Source organism: Nuphar pumila, chromosome 9, assembly GCF_984573655.1.
Source record: "Nuphar pumila chromosome 9, dmNupPumi1.hap1.1, whole genome shotgun sequence".
NCBI lineage: Eukaryota > Viridiplantae > Streptophyta > Magnoliopsida > Nymphaeales > Nymphaeaceae > Nuphar > Nuphar pumila.
In genome coordinates, this window is record NC_143257.1 from 126,660,913 (window position 1) to 126,681,041 (window position 20,129).

General features: G+C 39.6%; 2 protein-coding genes across 2 annotated transcripts; both read right to left on the minus strand.

The window, feature by feature from the left end:
- Positions 1-556: 556 nt before the first annotated feature.
- On the minus strand, positions 557-5,442 carry LOC149829363 (putative inactive leucine-rich repeat receptor-like protein kinase At3g03770). Its single transcript, XM_090017252.1, has 8 exons — positions 4,071-5,442; positions 3,572-3,705; positions 3,159-3,399; positions 3,082-3,090; positions 2,787-2,986; positions 2,620-2,672; positions 2,245-2,356; positions 557-1,069 (listed from the first exon to the last, which is right to left on the minus strand). Exons 1-8 carry the CDS (start codon positions 5,440-5,442, stop codon positions 836-838), a joined length of 2,355 nt encoding a protein of 784 aa, XP_089873378.1. The 3' UTR covers positions 557-835.
- Positions 5,443-15,867: 10,425 nt separating this feature from the next.
- LOC149829364 (plant cysteine oxidase 2-like) lies at positions 15,868-19,805 on the minus strand. Its single transcript, XM_090017353.1, has 5 exons — positions 19,445-19,805; positions 17,781-17,905; positions 16,651-16,804; positions 16,349-16,552; positions 15,868-16,198 (listed from the first exon to the last, which is right to left on the minus strand). Exons 1-5 carry the CDS (start codon positions 19,674-19,676, stop codon positions 16,068-16,070), a joined length of 846 nt encoding a protein of 281 aa, XP_089873479.1. The 5' UTR covers positions 19,677-19,805; the 3' UTR covers positions 15,868-16,067.
- Positions 19,806-20,129: the final 324 nt, after the last annotated feature.

Sequence of the window (20,129 nt, forward strand, 5' to 3'; positions counted from 1 at the left end):
CTTGCATAAGCTGGAGCTTGGTGATTCCCTGGGGACGAGGGAAGTTTTACGCTGACATGGACAGCGACCATAGTTAGGCAGGCTGAGCCAGTGCAGCTCTCTGTGACGGGTGGTTTCTCTGTGTAAAAAAAATTGTTTCATGGACCTCTTGCAGTGCCCATTGGGCGCCTTGTTTCTTGAGTGATCGGTTATGTTCTCCAGCTTTCATCCGTCTTGATACGTTATGACAAAGCAAAGTAGCATGGACACCAAACGGATATTCAAGGCGCAAAATTATTGAAGCTTTCCTTGTCATGAATCTTATGATGCAGATACGCCATTAATGGAACATACTTGTGCTCCTAAACAACATCCACAGAACCTCGCCCCAAAATGTTGTCTAGCCTTGTTCTATAATACTTGAGATGGGAGAGGAAATATGAACCAGCAACACCTAATCTTATTGAAGCTTCAAACTTGGATTTCCATGAACAATCGATTGATGGGCGTCGATGCCAAACACTAAAAAAAGCTTTGAAACATAACGAACACTTCCATGTGCTATGAGTTAAAAAATAAAGCCCATGAATTGAATTACACGTTGAAAAGTAACTCTGATCCTTTTAGACGGGTGAGCAAATGATACAGATTGACGACTTGGATAACCACACCATCACTGGTTGCAATAAACCGAAACCAAAGTGAAACATACGGTTTTATTGTCCAGAACTTTCTCCCATTCGATACAGGACCCATATACTTGCTGACAATAATCTACGGTTGTGTATACAGACAATAGGGCATCAAAGTAAACTTGTACGATCATAGCAAACATGCTGGAACTTGAATATCCAGGTTACCGATTTGAGGCCAGGGATCCATCACTTCTTGATGCATCCTGAACCTGGGCAGCAAACTGTAAATTCCACAGCACATCCTCGACCGATGGTCGCTCCGTAAGTTCTTCAGACAGGCATCTAAGACCTATCTCCATTACCGTCCTTAGAGACTGATCCGAGCAGGCACCTCTAATAGCCGGATCGGCCATGCTTCTCAGAGTGACTTGATCAGCCGTGACACTCATATGCATCTGCATGGTAATAACAGAAAATAGTGACATTTTTCCTGCATTTCAGAAAAGTAGGTTTACATATTTTTCTGTAGTTGGTGCGAATGACTGCATCATGCTTTTAATTAACTTAATAATGCGCTGATATTCTATCCAAGTGGTAAATCTATCATCCAGATAATCATTCTCCAAAAGAAGGGTGCTTTAATATCCTTTTCAAGGTACATAGAATGCCGAAAAGCTAAAAAGAGGCACCATCTAGATCGACAAACTTATTAACTACACTTTATTTGTGGCAGGCAGCAACTCATATAAATATAATGATGATAATGTCCAGACACAGAAAGAGAGCAGATTGTAAAGAATTTGAATGATTGTCTTCATCATTTCCAATATTAAAAACAAGATTCAGATACATGCCAAACCAACGGACAAACACGATCAACAAGTGCTTCTCCCTAGTCACTGAATAAAAGAGCTTGTACATCCCTCCTAACGATTACTAGCAACTTGATAAGACTCCCTTTACCTTTTTCATTTAAGTAGGTGAAATCCCAGGGTCCCACCTGCGACAAATTGAGCCCAAGATCACTCAGCTCAGAGTGTGGAATGACCACAATTTCAAGGTTCCCTAACAATTTAACCATTTTTTTGGAAATTCCGACCATAAGATGATCATCTCATGGCTATTGAGAACCAATCAAATCAGATGGTTCTATTTCTCAATGTTTCTGACTTGCTCATATGGAATAAGGGTCAAAAAGATTGAGAAAGTCAGTCATTCACAACTACTGATGAAGGATTCCTCAAAAAGTTGAGGATTAGTAATCCTTTTTAGAAATTGAATGGATTCGGTCTTATATATACCTGAGGAAGGTAATCAAAAAAGAAAGATGAGTGCCTTTTGTTTTCTCATAAGGTCTTTATTTATTTTTATTTTCTGTTCACGCATGCATTTCGGAAGTAGTTTTATTAAAAGCAAGACTGCATCAAGGAGGGTGGTTTTCTCATCCACTGTATTTTTAAGTTTTTTGTTTATCAATTCCAACTTTCTATTTTTTCTCATCAAATACACAAGACACCAGGTGGAAGCAAGAAAGTGAGGAATTTCTAGCAAGAATTTTGAAGTTACTAAACAATACTAATTGGCCTATCATCACCAAAAGAAATATGGGAGTTTAGTCCTTACTCCTTACCTGATTTTTCACCACTTTTAATTCATCCGTTGATGTAATCAGTCTTCCTGTGATGATTTCTAGCAGAATAACACCAAAGTCATAAATATCGATCTTATCCCTTTGTTTATTCCTGGAAAGTAACACCAATCCAGAATAGCTAATTCAGCACAGTCGTGTAAACAAAATGATATAACTACTCAATCCATATTTTGTGCAGCAAAAAGTTTAAAAATAGGGAAAACCTCAAATGTATAAAACTTGCAGAAGTATGAACAAGTCTAGTGAGCGAGGAAAAGCTAATTAGTAATCAGATATTTATCTTGCATTCGTGTACAGTATATATAACAATTGCACTTAACAGGATTGAACTTACAGCTGTGAAAAATTTCATACCTAACAAGAGCATTAGCTTCTTTCGATCCATTTATAAGAAATCCTATTCCCACCTGTGGCACAATATGAGCACCAAGAAAAACTCAGGCTAAAAACACAAGTTCCAGGAGAAGAGCTAAAAAGCGGGATTCAGATGATGTAAACAGTAACTATTCTCCATCAATTACCTCCTTTCTCATGTTCTCAGTCAAAACTGGCAGATTGTAGCTGCTAATTTTCGCAACTAGATTTTGATCTAAAAGTATGTTTGTGGCTTTTAGATCATTTCCAAAAATTCCTGGCACAATCCCATTGTGCAAAAATTGCAAACCCTTCATTATGCTAATAGCAGCTGATATTCTCTGGGCCCAGTTGAGGTTTTCTCCACCTGCTTCCCATGACAAATTAAACACAAAAATGATAAAAAAACATTGATATCAGACCCCAATATATTCCCAATTTAAAAGACAGCTTCTGCTTTACTTTCCCTCTCTTTTTTTGTTAATATTTTCTATCGAAAAACACCATGAAAAAAAAATCAACATGGGGAACGCTGGTACCAGAAATATTTTCCCTGAGTGTCCCATTAGGCACATATTCAAACACCAGAAAGATACGGCTGATGCTAGAATCGTCAAGGTAATACTCAAAGCAATGTCCAAGAACACTGACTAAATGATGGTGCCTGAGTTTTGAAATCAGTTCAATAAGGTTAGTGAAATTGTGGGCACTCAGCCTCTTCTTCACTTTCACGCATCTGATGGCAACCAGACAACCATTCCTTAATCTACCTCGGTACATCTGAGACAACATGAAAACCAGGAGATTCTTGGTTAAGGTGATAACTTTCAGTTTACACTAAACAGTCTTTTCTTTTCTTTGTTCTTTGGTAAAAAAATGTCCATTGCACACAAATGAATTGCATTTTCATGGGCAGGCAGAAAGTCTAGATGGTGTGCAAGTCAGGACATACCGGCCCAAGGGCTCCTTCACCCACAGAACACGATGGTTCAAAGTTGTTAGTGGCTTCTTCAAGCTCCTCTAGTGCAAAGGTTCGATATGGTGGAAGTGCAAGAGCTCCCAGCTTCATTGTCTGAGTTATATACCCTTCCAGAACAAGAATACGCACATCAAAATTGTGTGATCACAAATAACTAAGCATCCTTAAAAGAGCAAACACGTTTTGAAATACTAAGGACACCAAAAAATGTGACGCAAGAATGATCTTAACTTTGAGAACAAAAACTTGGTTGCAAACCAAGCTAATAACAGCAAAGTGACCAGCAAACTAGAATAGTCTACCCATAAGATTTAAGATAAAAACTTGGTTGCAAAGCAAGCAAACAACCAAGCAAACCAATAAACTGGAATTGCCTACTCACAAGTCATACTTACAACACCAACAAATCAAGAATAAACAAAATAATATTCAAATAAGAAGCACATCTAATTGGAAAGAGAGGATAACCTACTTGCACTAGTTAGAAGCTTTGAGGAAAGCCCGGCTGTGACTGTTTCTGCAACCAACCTCCGAGGTGGCTTCTTCGTAGCTTTTCTGGTCCTTGATCTTCTAAGGAGCACAAAAAGCAAGACGCCCAAAAGAGAAATTGCTGCAAGCAACCCTCCCAGGATACCCAACGCCGTAGCCATCCTCCCAGGTGCTTCCTTCTTTTGGTTAGCCAATGACAGTCCTACAGCCAATGCTTCAGTTCTGCAGAATGCATATGGGTGCTGGTTCTGGCTCTCATTGGCCAAACAGTTACTCCCATACAAGAAAACTCCATTCTTCAAGTTCGAAACAAGGCAATTAGGCAAGCTTCCCATCAAAAGATTCGAAGACAGATCCACATTCTCAAGTCTAGAATTGCAAGACATGTTTTCTGCAAGCATCCCACTTAACCTGTTCCCAGAAATGTTCAGATAGCAGATTGAGGGCAATGAAATCAGAGTAGGAAAGAACGGCCCACCAAATCGATTGGAAGAAATATCCAATGTTTGCAATTGATAACACGAACCAATGGACGATGGAATTCCAGAAGCGAATTTGTTATTCCTCAACACAAGAACAACAAGTTCATTACCAATATTAGGAAACTGTGGCCCAAAATAGTTGTCAGCCAGGTTCAGCAATTGCAGATTCGTCAAACTGCTGAGATCAGGCACTTCTCCATAGAAAGAATTACTCGAAAGATCCAGAACATGGAGATTCTCCAATGAACTTAAAGACGAGGGAAGAGACCCATTGAAGGAATTGTTCTTCAAACTCAGAACAGCCAAGACCGGAAGTGTGGTCAGGGACTCAGGAACAACGCCAGTGAACATGTTATTATCAAGTATAAGGGTCTGAAGATTTCTGAGTAAAGAAATTTCTTCTGGGAGGCGACCATAGAAGAAATTTGAGCTAATGTTGAGAATCTCCAAGGAAGATAAGTGAGAAACCTGGATTGGGAGAGGGCCCCAGAGACCAAGGGAAGCCAATGAAAGAACCTTCAGATTTGGAAGCCTGGCAAGAGTGGTGAAGAAGGACCTAACAGAGAATGTCCTTGACAGTCCGAAGCCTGTAGCAGTAAAGTTTGTGGCGTTCCATTTTAGTTCAGGAGGAAGGGGGTCTCTGCTACCTGTGATATGCAACTGAGTTATGCTGTCTTCGTAGCAGACGACCGTTAGAGCTGGTGAAGGCTCCATGTTGCAGAAGTCTGTCGAGCTGTTCCATGCTCGCAGTACCTGTGGAAACCCCAGCAACCCTCGGATTCTCAGAAGGGTTTGAGATTGTGATGATTGTAGCTGATGGCTAGAAGGAAGAAACAGCAAAACGATTATGACCCACATGAGAGATGATGACATTTTCGCTACCAACAGCAAGAAACCCCCCTCCCTGTCTTCTCTGTCTCTCTGCAGTGAAACTTCACAAGCAAAAGAAAACCACCAAACGATGATGACCCACCATCTCTCTCTCTCTCTCTCTCTCTCTCTCTCTCTCTCTCTCTCTCTCTCTCTCTGGGGTGAAGCTTCACAAGCAATGACCAGTAGAATCTTAAAAGGGGCACAAACTTCGAAAAAGACGAACAACTGCTCTGCTGATCATAAATAAATCCTGAAATCCTATCATGACGCTTGGAGTAGCAACTTGTCCATTACTGTAACTATTTTAGCTGCCCCGTACTTCGAAGTTGGTGGCTTGCATAGGAAAGACAAGAAAGGATACGGCCTGTAAAAGAGCAACGAATAATTTATAAGAGATGGGCCACGAGCATTGCCAGGCGTAAAGAAAACATTAGCTTGTGAACCTCATCTAGAGACAAACGGATCCAGCTGGGTGCATTTTGTCAGATGCCCTAGTGCTGCTCTGACTAGAACCCGTGCACTGTTCAGAACGTTAGGATGTGAAATACCACGCTTGACTCATCACCACCATTAAAAGTTAAACTCTCGATTTGTATCTTATGGCCCTTTTACGCTTCTCAAACGCGTCATTCCATTCACAGAATGCAATCAAATAGGTATTTACTTTTTTGGGCTTTTAATCACGTTCTGTTTGAAAAGTTATCAAATGTCTTGAAGAGTTTCAACTCTTCTCATTTAACTATCAAGTATGCAAGATTCTCTTCAAAAACTATCAAGTATGCATTAAGCTTCAAATCGACCTTCTTATTCTAACTTTGGTTCTTTCCATTTCATTCTCAAAAAAAAAAAAACACTTTGGTTCTTTCCATTGACGAGTCACCAACATATTTCCCTTATGAGCGGATCAGGTAAAAGGTTTTCAAAAAAAGATCAACGAGGCAAAACTTGTCCTGTTTAGTGGGGCCCACTAGTTCGTTTGGGCATTTTACATAACAATATAAAAAAGCCGTTTTGTCCGACCCGCTCTGGATTTCCTACCATGCAATCAAACGGGCTTTAACAGAAAGGCTGGAAATAACACCCGATACGGGAAAAACTTTTTTTTCCCTCCTCAGGGGAGGGAAAACGCACAAAGCAACCGGTTATTTCATAATTCACATCCAAAATCAACGGTAGGCCATACCTTATCTTCCACAACGTACGAAGCAATTGAAGCGCGTTGATGGAATTGCAAACTGATCCAATGATCACCAAAAATCTACATCATTATCAATCCTTTTTCAGGGCCGTCTTCAAGTCGGCGACTTTTCTTCACGTAAAGACGCACGAAAATGTTTTTTGTGTGTGTGTGAATTTCCTCCGAAATAAAACAATCATCAAGGTTTGCTCGCTTCGGGCTAAAGATCAACAAGACTCGGCATATATGGAACGAAGTTTCGGAATCTCTCTAACAGGACCATGCACGCAAACCAACCGATCGTTTATGTCTCTCACATTTCTCCAAGAGAATCAGAGTCGAATCGATCGCTCCATTTCAATTCCCAACAACCAAAGAATCACGAGTTCACGACACTTGCTGCATTTCCCGTTCCTTCAAACAATCAGTAAAAATAGACGTTCAGAAAAACATTCAGAAAAGTAGTTCCTTTTCCCCACCAAAAAGGAAAACCAAATTCCCATCCAACCACCTAAAACCGACGTTCAGTACTCACCTTTGGCTTCCGAAAACATCACGAAAAAGTATCCTCAATTCCTCGACTCGAGTCAAAATTCAACATCTCTATCTCCAGAGACCCCCATAAAATTCCCGCCTTCGAAATCTCCAGAAAACTCCGAACCGTGACATAAAATCCCGTTCTCAGTCACGAGAAGCACAAAAAAACAAAACCCCACCTTCCCATTACATCCCAGTCCCATCATCACTCACGAGTCGAGAAAAAAGAAGCGCGGAAACAAAAGACCCACAGTAGAGAACCGACAAAAAACGTACCTTCTTTTCTCTTTTCCACTACGCATTAAAGCATTGATGACAACGTCTCAGAGGCCACGCAGTGGCAGAAAGAGAGGCAAGGAATCTCTCTCTCTCTCTCTCTTGGATGCCAAAGGAGCCACTCCCACCAAAGGAGAAGGGGGAAAAGCAAGATGCAGATCTCGCCTTGCCCTCCTTTAATTACTCGCGATCGATCCATCTCCGCACTTTATTTTGCCTCCAATGAGAGAGAGAAGAGGAAGAACAACTAGAGTTTTACTCCTTTCCCTTTCTTGCGAGGGGAGAGAGAGAAAAGGGAAGGATAGAAAGCGAAGGTGGAGAGGTGAAAGTGAAAGCTAGGGTTTTCGTGGTTCGCTTTTCCGGGATAAAAGAGGAAAGATCCGAAATAACACGAGAAATTAGGGTTTTCGTGGTTTAGCTTTCCGAGAAAAAATAGGCGAAAGATCTGAGAATGAGGAATTAGGGTTTTCTGATTGAGGTCGCCGTTCGCTTTCCGCTTCGCCAACTCGCCACCTACCTTCCTTCCTGTGGCGGTATTTATATGTTTCTGTTTGGTGTGCCTTTGGTTTCAAAGAATAGTCGTTGGATGCGCGCGCCCGTACTGCGGTCTCCCTGCGGGCTGCGGCTTCGGTAGAGGGAATGGGTGCGATAACCGACCCGGATCCGTCCAAGAATATAATAGGAATTTAATAGTCTTCCATATTTTTTTGATTGAAACAAGTATAAATTTAATAGTCTTCCATATTTTTTTCATAATTACATGACAGAATATGTATAAAAGCATGTATTTTTTGTTTATGAACATGATATATTGCACGAACTTATATAGTGTCATTAATTTTTCTTGGACTCCTCTTTTTTGATATTTGCCAATACATAATAACCGAAATTAGAAAAATAACTAGTAGAGTATATGCTATCCAATTAGCAAAAATAAACAAACTAAATTACACAAAACTAAATTACACAAATTTTCATATTTGAAAGAAGTGAATTCCTCTTGTTTTAATCTTAGAGGCACACTACAAGAAAAATGTTAATTAGCGACAAAAATTTGCGACGGATTTTTTTCGTCGCAACTTTGCGACAGATTAGCTAGAGAAAACTTTCTTCATGAATTTGTCGCTAAGTAGCGACGGATTAGCGATGAAAGTTGTTTCATCGCTAAGCCGGCGCTAATTAGCGACGGATTAATGACAACAAATTTTTCATCGTTAATTCTCAATACAAGGAAAACATTTTAGCGAGGGATTTAGCGAGGGAATTTTTCCGTCGCTAATTAGCGACGGAAAAATTCCCTCGCTAAATCCCTCGCTAATTTTCGATTTAACAGAGCGCAAAATTTTCCCTCTCTCCCCGTTCGAAATTTAAATCGACCGCGCTCGATTTAAACCGACTTCTTCGGAGGACGGCGACGTCGAAGAGCATGACGACGACGAGGCAGTTTCACGGAGGACGGCGACGCCGGAGGACGACGATGCCGAAGGACGGCGACGCCGGAGGACGCTGGAGGACGGCGATGCCGGAGGACGGCGACGCCGGAGGACGCCGTCTCACGGAGGATGCCATTTCACGGAGGACGGCGACGAGGCAGACGTAAAAGCGGTGGCCGGAACCTCAGCTTTTGGCAACTCGTTGGAGCCGAAGATGGCGGTGCTAGCAGCTGCAGTGGATGAGAAGAAGTCGCCGGCCTCTGGACTGTCAAGGAACGACAATATTGAAGATGGAATGCTGTCTTTCTCCTCTGCGATCGTCCTTCCGTCCGGGGTGAAGTCGGAGGGAGACTCGAACCACTTTAACCTCAAGGCATCAGTGCGGGAGGCAAAGAACTGCTGAGTGGATCCCGAGAAGCGACCGAAGAAGCAGGGCAGGAAGCCAGTCAACGGGCAGGAGGAGCCGCTGAATCATGTGGAGGCGGGAGGACGGCGACGCCGAAGAGCAGCGGTTCACGGAGGATGGCGACGCCGGTTCACGGAGGATGGCGACGCCGGTTCACGGAGGACGGCGACGCTGGAGAGCACCGGTTCTATGCAATGCCTGTCGGGTGCGGTATAAGTCCGGCTTATTGCCGCCGGAATACCGCCCGACAGGGATCAAATTTTTTTTATTTTTTTTTTTAAATTTAACGACAGATTAGCGACGGATAATGTCCGTCGCTAAGCTGTCGCAAATTAGCGACGGAATTAACGACAGATAAGTTTTTTCGCTAATTAGCGAGCAAAAATTCGCGATGGCCTCTATCCATCGCTAATCCGTCGCTAAACTGTTTAGCGACGGATTAGCGATGGATATAGTCCGTCGCTAATCCACAATTTTCTTGTAGTGGCATCCAGAATGCCCTAAACATAGAAATGAAAAACCCTGGTCAAACAACTACTGATCAAGACAAAACTACATATCAAAAATACAAAAAAGATAATATGTTAGCTAGGACAATCATACTCATATACATGAAGGATGATCTGATTAGGGTATTTGAAGATTATGCTTCTACAAAATCAATGTTTCAAACAATTTCTAAAAAATACGATACTACCTAAGAAACAAACATACAATTGCTCCTAGAACAATACAATTTATGTAAAATACAAGAAAATGATAACTTAGCTGACCATGTAAATAAGATGCTAGTAATGACGAAAGATTTGGCCATAGTTAAGAATGTGATCCCTAAACGTGTGCAAATATCTATCATTTTGCATAGCCTTTCTTCTTCGTGGAAGATGGTCACCACTACCTTTAGGCTAAACTCTAAGAACTTGTCATTAGAAGAACTACCTGTTCAATTGAAAATTGAACAATAACATATGCAACAAGATAAAAAGAACAAATTACATTTCACTAAAGACGTTGCTAGTGGTAGCCATGGTTCTTTCAGACACCCACAATTTAAAAGAAAGTCATTTAAAAATTTTGGCAAATTTGATAAGAAAAATGGTCTAACATTTCGGAAGTCGCAAGAAATTGCCTCCCAGGCGAAGTGTTTCGAGTGTGGAAAACCTTGATAGATCAAGTGAGGTTGTCAGAACCAAACTAATAATAACAAGAATAACAGATCTGGCGGGCAACAAAAGAGGCGTGATATCATACTATACATATGCAGACTAAAAACTTTATGGATGGTGGTTGGATTCTGGCGTAACACGACATATTGATAAGAGCGAAGAAGCGAAGGTAGCCATGACTAAGTTTAAACCTAGGGAACATTGGGTGTACATGGGGAACAACACCATACTATAATGTTATGGGAGTTGAGACTTAATTATCATATTAAAACCCTATAAAATAATGTTTTGTTGATCGATGTTCTGTTTATACCATCCATGAGATGAAATCGTGTGTCTATACCAACCTTGGTCAATAAGGGCTTTGAAGTTAGGTTTTTTCCAAGAAAGGTCATGGTGAAAAAGCATAGTCAGGTTATGTTTGGTGGGGTCTTTGACAAAGACCAATGGATTGTTTAAGCTCAATATTCTTCATGTGAATAAAATAACATCTACTTCAGATTATATCGACAATGTCCTTAATGTACATGTTCACCTATCACACCAAAGGTTAGAACACATTAATTTTTAAAAAAATGAAGAAACTAGTTAAACAAAATTTAATACCTAACTTTGAAGAAACGTCCTTTCATCGATGTGAATCCTGTATTTATAAAAAAATAACAAAAAAAAAACTTTTTCAATTGATGTAATTAGAGCATCTGAATTATTAAAAATTACCGAAACTCATAATGGTATGCAATATTTCATATCATTTATTGATGATTATTTAAGGTATAGTTATATATATCTTATAACATATAAGTCTAGAGCATTAGACAAATTTTAAAAATATTATCAAGAAGTAGAAATCTAATTTGAAAGAAGAATTAAGATCTTACGGTCTGACTGAGGATAAAAATATACTTTAAATGAATTGCCTGAATATTGTAAGTTGAATGAAATAAAATCCCAAACAATACCTATAATACCACAATAAAATGGTGTGATTGAAAGATATAATAAGACTCTTCTTGACATAGTTAGGTGTATATTATCTCATGCTTCATTACCCAAAATATTTTGGGGATAAGCTATTTATACAACAATATACATTCTGAATAGGGTTCCGTGTATGGTTGTTTTCTTTATACCTTATGAGTTATGAACTTAAAAAAATTCAGACCTTAGCCATCTTTGAAGATAGGGTTCAATTGCTCATATAAGGGTAATAGATCAATCAAGAGATAAACTTGATAACAGATCCATAAGATATACCTTTATTAGATATCCTAAATGAACCAAAGGTTATATATTCTATTATCCTAATAAGGGTCTAATTGAAAATAGAGACATGTTATTGGAAGATCAAAACATAGAACCTATAATTCCTAAGATAAACAGAGTTAATCCTTGTGATCTCATATATGATTCTGATGATTCTCAAGAACAGTTAGGTGATGATGATCCAACTATTAGTGTTCAAGAATAATTAGGTAATAATGTACCAACTATTAATGGCTTGTCTTCTTTGCATCAACTTAATGTTAGTCGTAAATGGCCGAGAGCTCTTCCTTTATATCTTGATGACTATTATATTCATTTGTCAGAGGAATTATATCATTCGATAGACCTTGATGTCATGGTAGATAACCTGTCATATAATGAAATAATAAACTCACATGAATCAATAGGCTGAGTAAAATCCATGGACGAAGAAATTGAGTCCATTAAGAAAAACCAAGTCTGGGAGTTGACTAATTTATCTGAGGAAAGAAAAGCAATTAGTTGCAAATGGATATTAAAAAAGAAATTCAAAGCCGATGGCAATATAAATAAATTTAAAGCTAGATTAGTAGCTAAAGAATTTTCTCAGAAAAAAATAATAGATTATGTTGATACATATTCTCCCATTGCAAAATTTACTTGTAGCTCACTATGATTTAAATCTACTTCAAATTGATGTTAAGACCATATTCTTAAATGGTGAGCTCAAAGAAACCATTTTGATGGAATAACCTTAAGGCTATATTGTCAAATGCCAAGAGGATAAAGTGTATATTTTGAAAGGCAATTACTTTATTGGGATTTGTGGCAAATATATTTGACCATTGTGTTTAAAAAAATGAGAGTAAATTCTCTATTCTCTCAATTTAAGTGGATGTTATTCTTTTGATTGAAAACGACAATGATATAATTATTAAAACCAAGTCATGACTAAATTCTCAATTTAAGATGAAAGACATGGGAGGGACATCCTATGTTCTTAGAATTAAATTCACTCGAGACAAAAATTCTAAACTTTTGAACTTGAGTCAAAAAAGATATATTAATCATATACTCAAAAAATTTATAATGAGTGATTATAAGCATGTTAAAACACATGGTAAAAGGTATAAAATTAAGTAAGAATAAATATTGTGGTGAAGGACAAGAAAGATTGAATGTCCCTTATTCACAAGTTATTGAAAGCTTGATGTATGTTATGCACTTGGCCAGATATAAGCTTTGATGTTGGCCTTTTTAGTTAATATCAGAATAATCCTGGTTGGTCTCACTAGCAAGTAATGACGATAATCTTTCAATATTTGAAAGGGATTAAAAAAAATGATACTTTAGAACAGAGATGATACTAAATCCACTTATGGATATATCTTTCTCCTTGGAGAATGTGTTGTTTCTTGGTCTTGTAATAAACAAAGTTGCATGACTTAATACATTCAATAAGCTAAGTATGTTGTGTGCAATGCTGCTAGTATTTTTGCCATTCGGATAAGCAGACTCATCAATAATTTGAAGTAGGATATAACCAATGGGTCAATATAAATTTACTTTAATAACCCATCAACAATCACTCTCATGAAGAGCAGAGTAGATATCTCTAAGAGGAAACACATAATGTTAAAATATCATTATATTCATGATATGATTGAAAATAATAAAATTATAACAAGTTATTTACCAATCTCTGATATGATTGCGAACCCTCCAACAAAATACATATCATAAGAATTGTTTTCGAAGCATGTATCTTATAAGGGATTAAAATATATTTGATTGAGACATCTAGTTGGATCAGTGAAATACCAAATTGTTAGAACTTTAATCCATGTGTAAGACTTCAATAATGAGATGAAAAATCCTACATCGTGATTTGGTTCACATGGCCAAGTGAAAGATGTTGGCCATCCATGTCAAGCATGACCATGTATGGCTATGCACCTCATGCATTGAGGAGAGAGGTGAGCCTACTCTTTGCTCAATGCATGAGAAACCCATTAGGTTAGGCTATCCAGCTGTTGGTATCTCTACAATAAGAGAATACAAACTGGCTTGGCAGATACAAGGATGGGTAACAGCTACCCAGGGAAGGAGGAAAGGCAAACTGGCTTGGCAGATACAAGAAGAATGTAAAAGAAGAGTCCAAAAACCTAAAAATCAATACACTTACAAAATGGGTGAGCAACTATGAGGCACCCAAATCCCCAAAACATCGATGGCTTAATATACCTAAAAAAGAAAAAGGATAAATGAAGATCTCATTAAGTTTCTGTAATTCCAAATGAGAAGCAAGAGGGTGTACTTGGGTCTTCTGCATCAGGATGACACACCTCCCCTTTCAGAGATACCAAAACCTTGATGTCAAAGAGTTGCTGGAGGTAATGGTTACATCAAGGAGAAAGGTAGTGTGCATCAAATAGTCAGGGAGGCGACAGCCGGACAGCGAAGGTGGACCAAAGAGAGAGCACCGTTAGGGTATGAGGGAGCTCAAAGGTCGTGGCTCCCTTTGGGTCAGGGAGTCGGGCATGAGTGCCCACCCTGCTTCAGGGTGGACACTGCTCACATACTCTGCGGATCAGGGTGGGAACTACCCACCCGACCCATACCCCTTGGGGGATTTTTGTGGGTCAGGTGGGCACGTGCCCACCCTGCCCACAACGTGGCTCTGCCATTGCCCGAAACTTAAACTAAAGACCAATTTGATTGGTGTTTAAAACGTAAATATGGGTATTTTAGTGTGTTGAACAAGTTGATTTTGGTTATTTAATCAACCATAATTATAGCATGGTAGGAGTACCAACTCTAAATGCCATAGTCCAGCTAATCCAGTTGTGCCTCCAAAGTTGGAAAAAAACCCATCTTCATATGCTGCTTGTGTGATGTTTATTGAAGGATAATTAGAATAATCACACTAGTGCAATTGTAGGAAAAACAAAAGTTTCACACTCCGCAAACTCACCACCACAGCAAACAAGGTTAAGCATATCCATCAGGTAAGATTGTTATCGACCTAGCTCGTGCTTGATAAGACTGCCATTGAAGGTACCTTGTGAAGTTCTTCTGAAGGCGTAGATGTCTTGTTCTGTGTAGAGATGACACTAAGCCATGCCTCTAAGAATGAGTTAAGAAGTTCGGGTGGAGTGTGGAACCAAGAAAACCAACCTAGTGAGTTTCTATGCCAATGACTGCATTGGTGAGCTCAACACCAACAAATCAAGCCACTGATGTCAATCCCAAAGGTTAAAGAAGCTGCACTTAGACAAGGGTCCAAGCAGGCCAAAATAAAGCCTCACCATTAAGCATGCATCTTGTTTTTTCGTTAGGTTTTGTTCGGGAGCTGGCAGTTGGGATGGGAGTTGAGGATTAGATGAAGTTTAGTCAAATAACTATGATGGTGGTTGTTTGGGAGAATGGCATTGGGAAGGCAATTTGTGGAAATGAGAAAGGAAGTGGGATGCCCTTATTTACCGTCACAGGGACACTTCAACGTGCCCTCGTATCATGTCCCCTTGCGTACCATTCTTAATAGAAAATTGCACACAAATGGTGGGACTCGTGTCCATTTAGCCGTGTCATTGTGACAGTTCATTTGTATTTGCACTCAAAACCGAATTTTTTTCAAATCCATAAAATTTCCTCCAACACCCAGTTCCCACATGGAGCCTTAATAACGGAATCTTTACTTAGGCTATGGCTGGATCTTTTTCATGTTTACAGATATCTGTTATTGATTCTAAGATTGTTGGTAACAGTAAAGCCAAAGATCCAACAAATTCTAGTTGTTTGGGTGCCATCAAAAAGCACCAATCCAAGTTAATATCATGAGAGTGGAGACACTTGGCTTCAAGATAAATTCATTTGAGTGACACATTGCTGGTCACTTCCCATTAAATAAGATGGGAAACACTCTCATGACCAGCACCACTCATAAAAATAGACAGCTTTAATAACAAAACATGTACAAAGGGAATGATTTGTGTCTTCGCTACATTTGAACTAATAAGAGACACCAGGTCATGACTTTGTAAACCCATTTCTTTGTGGCCAGGGTTGAGGCAAATATCAGTGTGAAATATGAGGTTTTCTCAATTCTCCCATATATAGTACAGTTTGTATGCTATGTAATTCATTATAACTTGACATTAGCCAGAAAATGTCATAGAATGTAAGTAGAAAACGTGAAGCTCAACCAAATCAAATGTGAAATGAAAAGTATTGTTAACATAAATTAAATTGAACAAAAGAAAACAGAGATTACAAAAGAAAAGCTGAAAAAAAGGATTGCAAAAACCCTGCTGATAAGTGTCTGATGTTGTTAGCAAAGTTAATGCAGCCACCAGATCAGTATCTCTATCATTTGAAACACCATATCAGAAACCCTCAATAATCCGGGGACCCATATATTTTATGCCATCCACAGGGAAGTCTTCGGGCTTCGGTGGCTCGATCTCTTCTAACCATCTATAACAAGCAGTGTCACCATTGATAGAGTGAGTTGCTCCTGAGGATCAGCAAAGGCAAATAACAGTCAGTGTAAATTGGAGAATGTAAGAAATGAAGAGTCAGGTCAGTAGCAAACAGCATGTAATCAGCAAACACCACCAAACTGAACACACTAGGAATTCAGAATTCAAGTAGCATATTCACTAACCGGAATAGCTTGAATAAGGTAATTCCCGGTAATACGTGCAGTCTCGCCCTTCAGGACCCGAATAAGGTGGTCCAAGCACATCAAGCACCGCACATGGTGTCACAGCTTGCAACGAATGCAAGTTGCCTCCTGAAGCCGGATAGAGCACAGAAGCATTGCAAGGGGCAGTGAATACACTGTCAATCTTCAACCGTGCCAGTCCCACTGCCAAAATCACCTTTGTCAAGCTTCTAACTCGAAAATGACAATGACATGTACAAGTTGAATTTCAAACAGACCCAGCATTGAATTTTTATACTCACCATGGGAAGGCAAGTCATTTTCTGGTTTAAATGGTTCAACCCAATCATATGATTTCAAATGCACCGACCCGAACAGAAGCTTACTGAAAACAGTCATGCCAGGGTGATTATGTAGCGGAATGGTGGCAGATGTTGGGAGCAAAAAAATACCAATCTGCACATAAGATTAATGCCATCAAAAGAAGTTCAAATTGCCTTAAGAAGGGCCGAATACAATACTAGCTTTTAAAAATACCCAGTATGTGAAGCATTAGAAACGTTAAATGAGTTCATCAACTGATTACATACATCTAAAAATGACAGAAGGAAGCCCATAGCTTTCCCCACTGATAGGTCTTAAGAAAGATTCATTGATAAACCACGACCATGCAGATTTATCATCCACATAATTGAAGTTATGGATCATCCAACTTTCCATCATAGCATGGCAGTTCAAAATTCATGACAATAAAGGCCATGGAAGAACAAGCAAAGTAGCTCAATGATTTTTCATGAAGAACAGGTCCTCTTGTCAAAATTGTTGGTATATTTCTTGAGATCGTACACTACCTATATGACCATTAGGAAAGGGAATTTAAACAACTGCTATAAATGGGAGGCCTTAGTTTGCACACCCTTGCCCCCAAAGGGGGATTCATCAATCAATTGTAAGATCAAGGTATTACTCTGTTCTTCCAGGAACCAGCGATCGAAGCGACACACTGTATGGAGATGGGAACGCGGAATTTCAGTAACAAGCCCAACTGCGACATAATTTACGCAGAGAGAGTGTGCAAACTTTAAGTGCACAGGCCAGCTTCAATGATAAATGCTCAACTGTCTGGGTTGCGCAATTCAACATGCAATAGGATAAGCAAATCAGCCACTCAAGCCCTGACTAAAAACCATTCCATGCCAGGAATTCTAAAAGCTGGGTTTTCTTGAAAAACAACTAATGATCAATTTAGTTGCGCACAATTTTAGGTGTGTGGATGCACATGCTTATCCAGAAAACCAGCATAGGTTGGGATACTGCATTTGAGAGCATAATGCAATATTCTTATCCCAGCTTGTCCCACTTTTTTGGATAAGAGGGAACATCCAAAACACTCCCTGAGGATAGTTAAGTTGAATTCATCAGGTATACTCACCGAGAAATTCTCACACTCGTATATGTGCATGTATGTCACCCTCGGAGTCGGAGTTCCATTCACAGGCCTACTGTTCTTGAAGAAAAAATCTTCACTTAACCCAACATCTGCTGGCTTCATCCTATCTGCGACAAAACGTCCACTTGGTAAACAAGTATAGAAGATTCATAAACTCCAAGACCAACGCTAAAATGCAAGACATTGTTGCCAGTCATGGCATCATTAAGAAGTTAACTTTGTGCTTGTTATGATTATATATTAGTGCTGGAATACTACATTCTGCTATACAATGCAATATCCCAAATTTTCAGATATTCCAGGACAATTTGGTGCGTTTGATCAGCAAGTGAAGATGCTAATCCTCCTTTTGTGGAAGAAGTAAAAGCAAGGAAATTAAAGGAAAAATGAAACTTAGAGATTGAGATGAAAATGAACATAATGGAAATGATTCCCGACATGAAAGTGAGTATAACAAATATGCCTGGTAGACATGCACTTATGGATCCGGAGTAGATCCAACTAGGACAGACAACTAGAAGATGAAGAACAAAAAGGTGATGAATGGAGATCCAAGATCCAATTGGATCCATAATTAGTATTTTGGATTTAGACTATGTTTTTTAGGATATTTTTCATATTCGGTATCTCACGTAGGATCAGGGTTTTCTAGTCTTATAAATATTTGTTATGGGGATCTGAGGAGTTGATGAATTTAACTCTTGATATTTTTTCTAATTTATGCATTAATTAATTGCCTATTTTTCATTATTTCTTAGTTATTTTCCGCGATCTAGGGTTATGGAGTTGCATCACATATGTCAATCCCAACCGTCCAACCGATGCATCTCGCAGCTAAGATTAGTCCTCGCTCCAGGTAATAACGTGAACTAAACCTAGCCATTGGTTGGTTGGACGATTAGGATCGAATATGATGGATCCTATCATATGACATAAGACAGAATCCGTTCTCCAATTAGGTCTCTGATCCTGAGGGCAGTTTCTCCCTGTAAATATAAAGAAAAAATGTAGGGCTCACCCTCCCCATCGGCCCTACAACTACAAGCCATCATGCTCCCATTACACCTAAGAATGGCAGTGGGCTGGGCGGAGGACCCCTGCGACGCATAATCACCTATCAAGGATCCCTTATCGTTATTAAAATTTTGGTACATTGTCGGCCGTTGATTTTAAAGCTCTTGGAAAATCTGCAAACTAGTCACAATCACATGACCCAAAACAAGTGATCGACTGAACAATAGAGGTAAACCATATTTGTAGCGTTTAATAAATAAATAAAAAAACTCAGAAAAATATGATAAAATATGAATATAACGTCTTTTGTTAAAAAATAAACATACACAATGCCAAAATACGTCAAGTTCGAAACACCATTTAATACCACGTAAAAAAACCGAAACCAGCATGTATGAACACGTTAGTTGTTTTCCTTGAAATACCATGTTTAAGATACAAAAAAGCTAAAACGGGTCTGATTCATTCCAACTCCTTACAAGTCTTCACCACGTTATTTTCCCCCTTGTTTAACCCGTGAAAAACAATAAACAACACCATTCGTAACACCACCCCGTTATGTTCCCGTTAAATTTATCTCAGGTTATGTTCGTGACCATGATTTTGCAGAGAGAGAGTAACGAGTAGCTCACCGAGAATGAACCTCATCCTCTGGACGTCAAGCGGGTAAGGGACGGTGTCGCACCCCCTGAAGACCTCGTTGCAGAGGTCGAACACCGTCTGGACCAGCGGCATCGACCCCCGCCGCTTCATCCTCCTGCAGACCTCCTCCTCCTCCTCCTCCGCTTCCTCCCTACGCACTACGCGCTTCGCATCGCGCTTCGCCACCCGCTTCTTCTCCACCACCCTCGTTCCCACCTTCATCGAGAAGATTTCTGCTCTCCTCCTCCAAACCCACAACCAAAATCAAAAGAAAACCCTCACTCCCGCCCCCAAACCAATAATCTCCTCCAGAAAACTCACCAACCAAACACACACACACACACACCTAATTCCTTCAATACCGGCCTTCACCGAATCCCCCCTAAACAACCAATATCAACACCACCAACAAACCCCATCCTTCAAATTGTCAAGCCCTCTAACTTGTAATCTGGTAATTCTCTATGGAATCAATCCCGTACCGATTCCGATCCCGAATCGTAGGAACGTTTTCTTATTATAAGGAAAGGAGAGGGAGAAAAAAGGAAAACCCCTCCACCTTTCTCCTCTTCTTCTTCTTCTTCTTGTGGAAATGAACAACGATTCCGAGGAAGAAAGCGAGAGATCCCTTATATCAGGAAAAGGAAAATCCAGGCAATTTCATTAGAAATATCC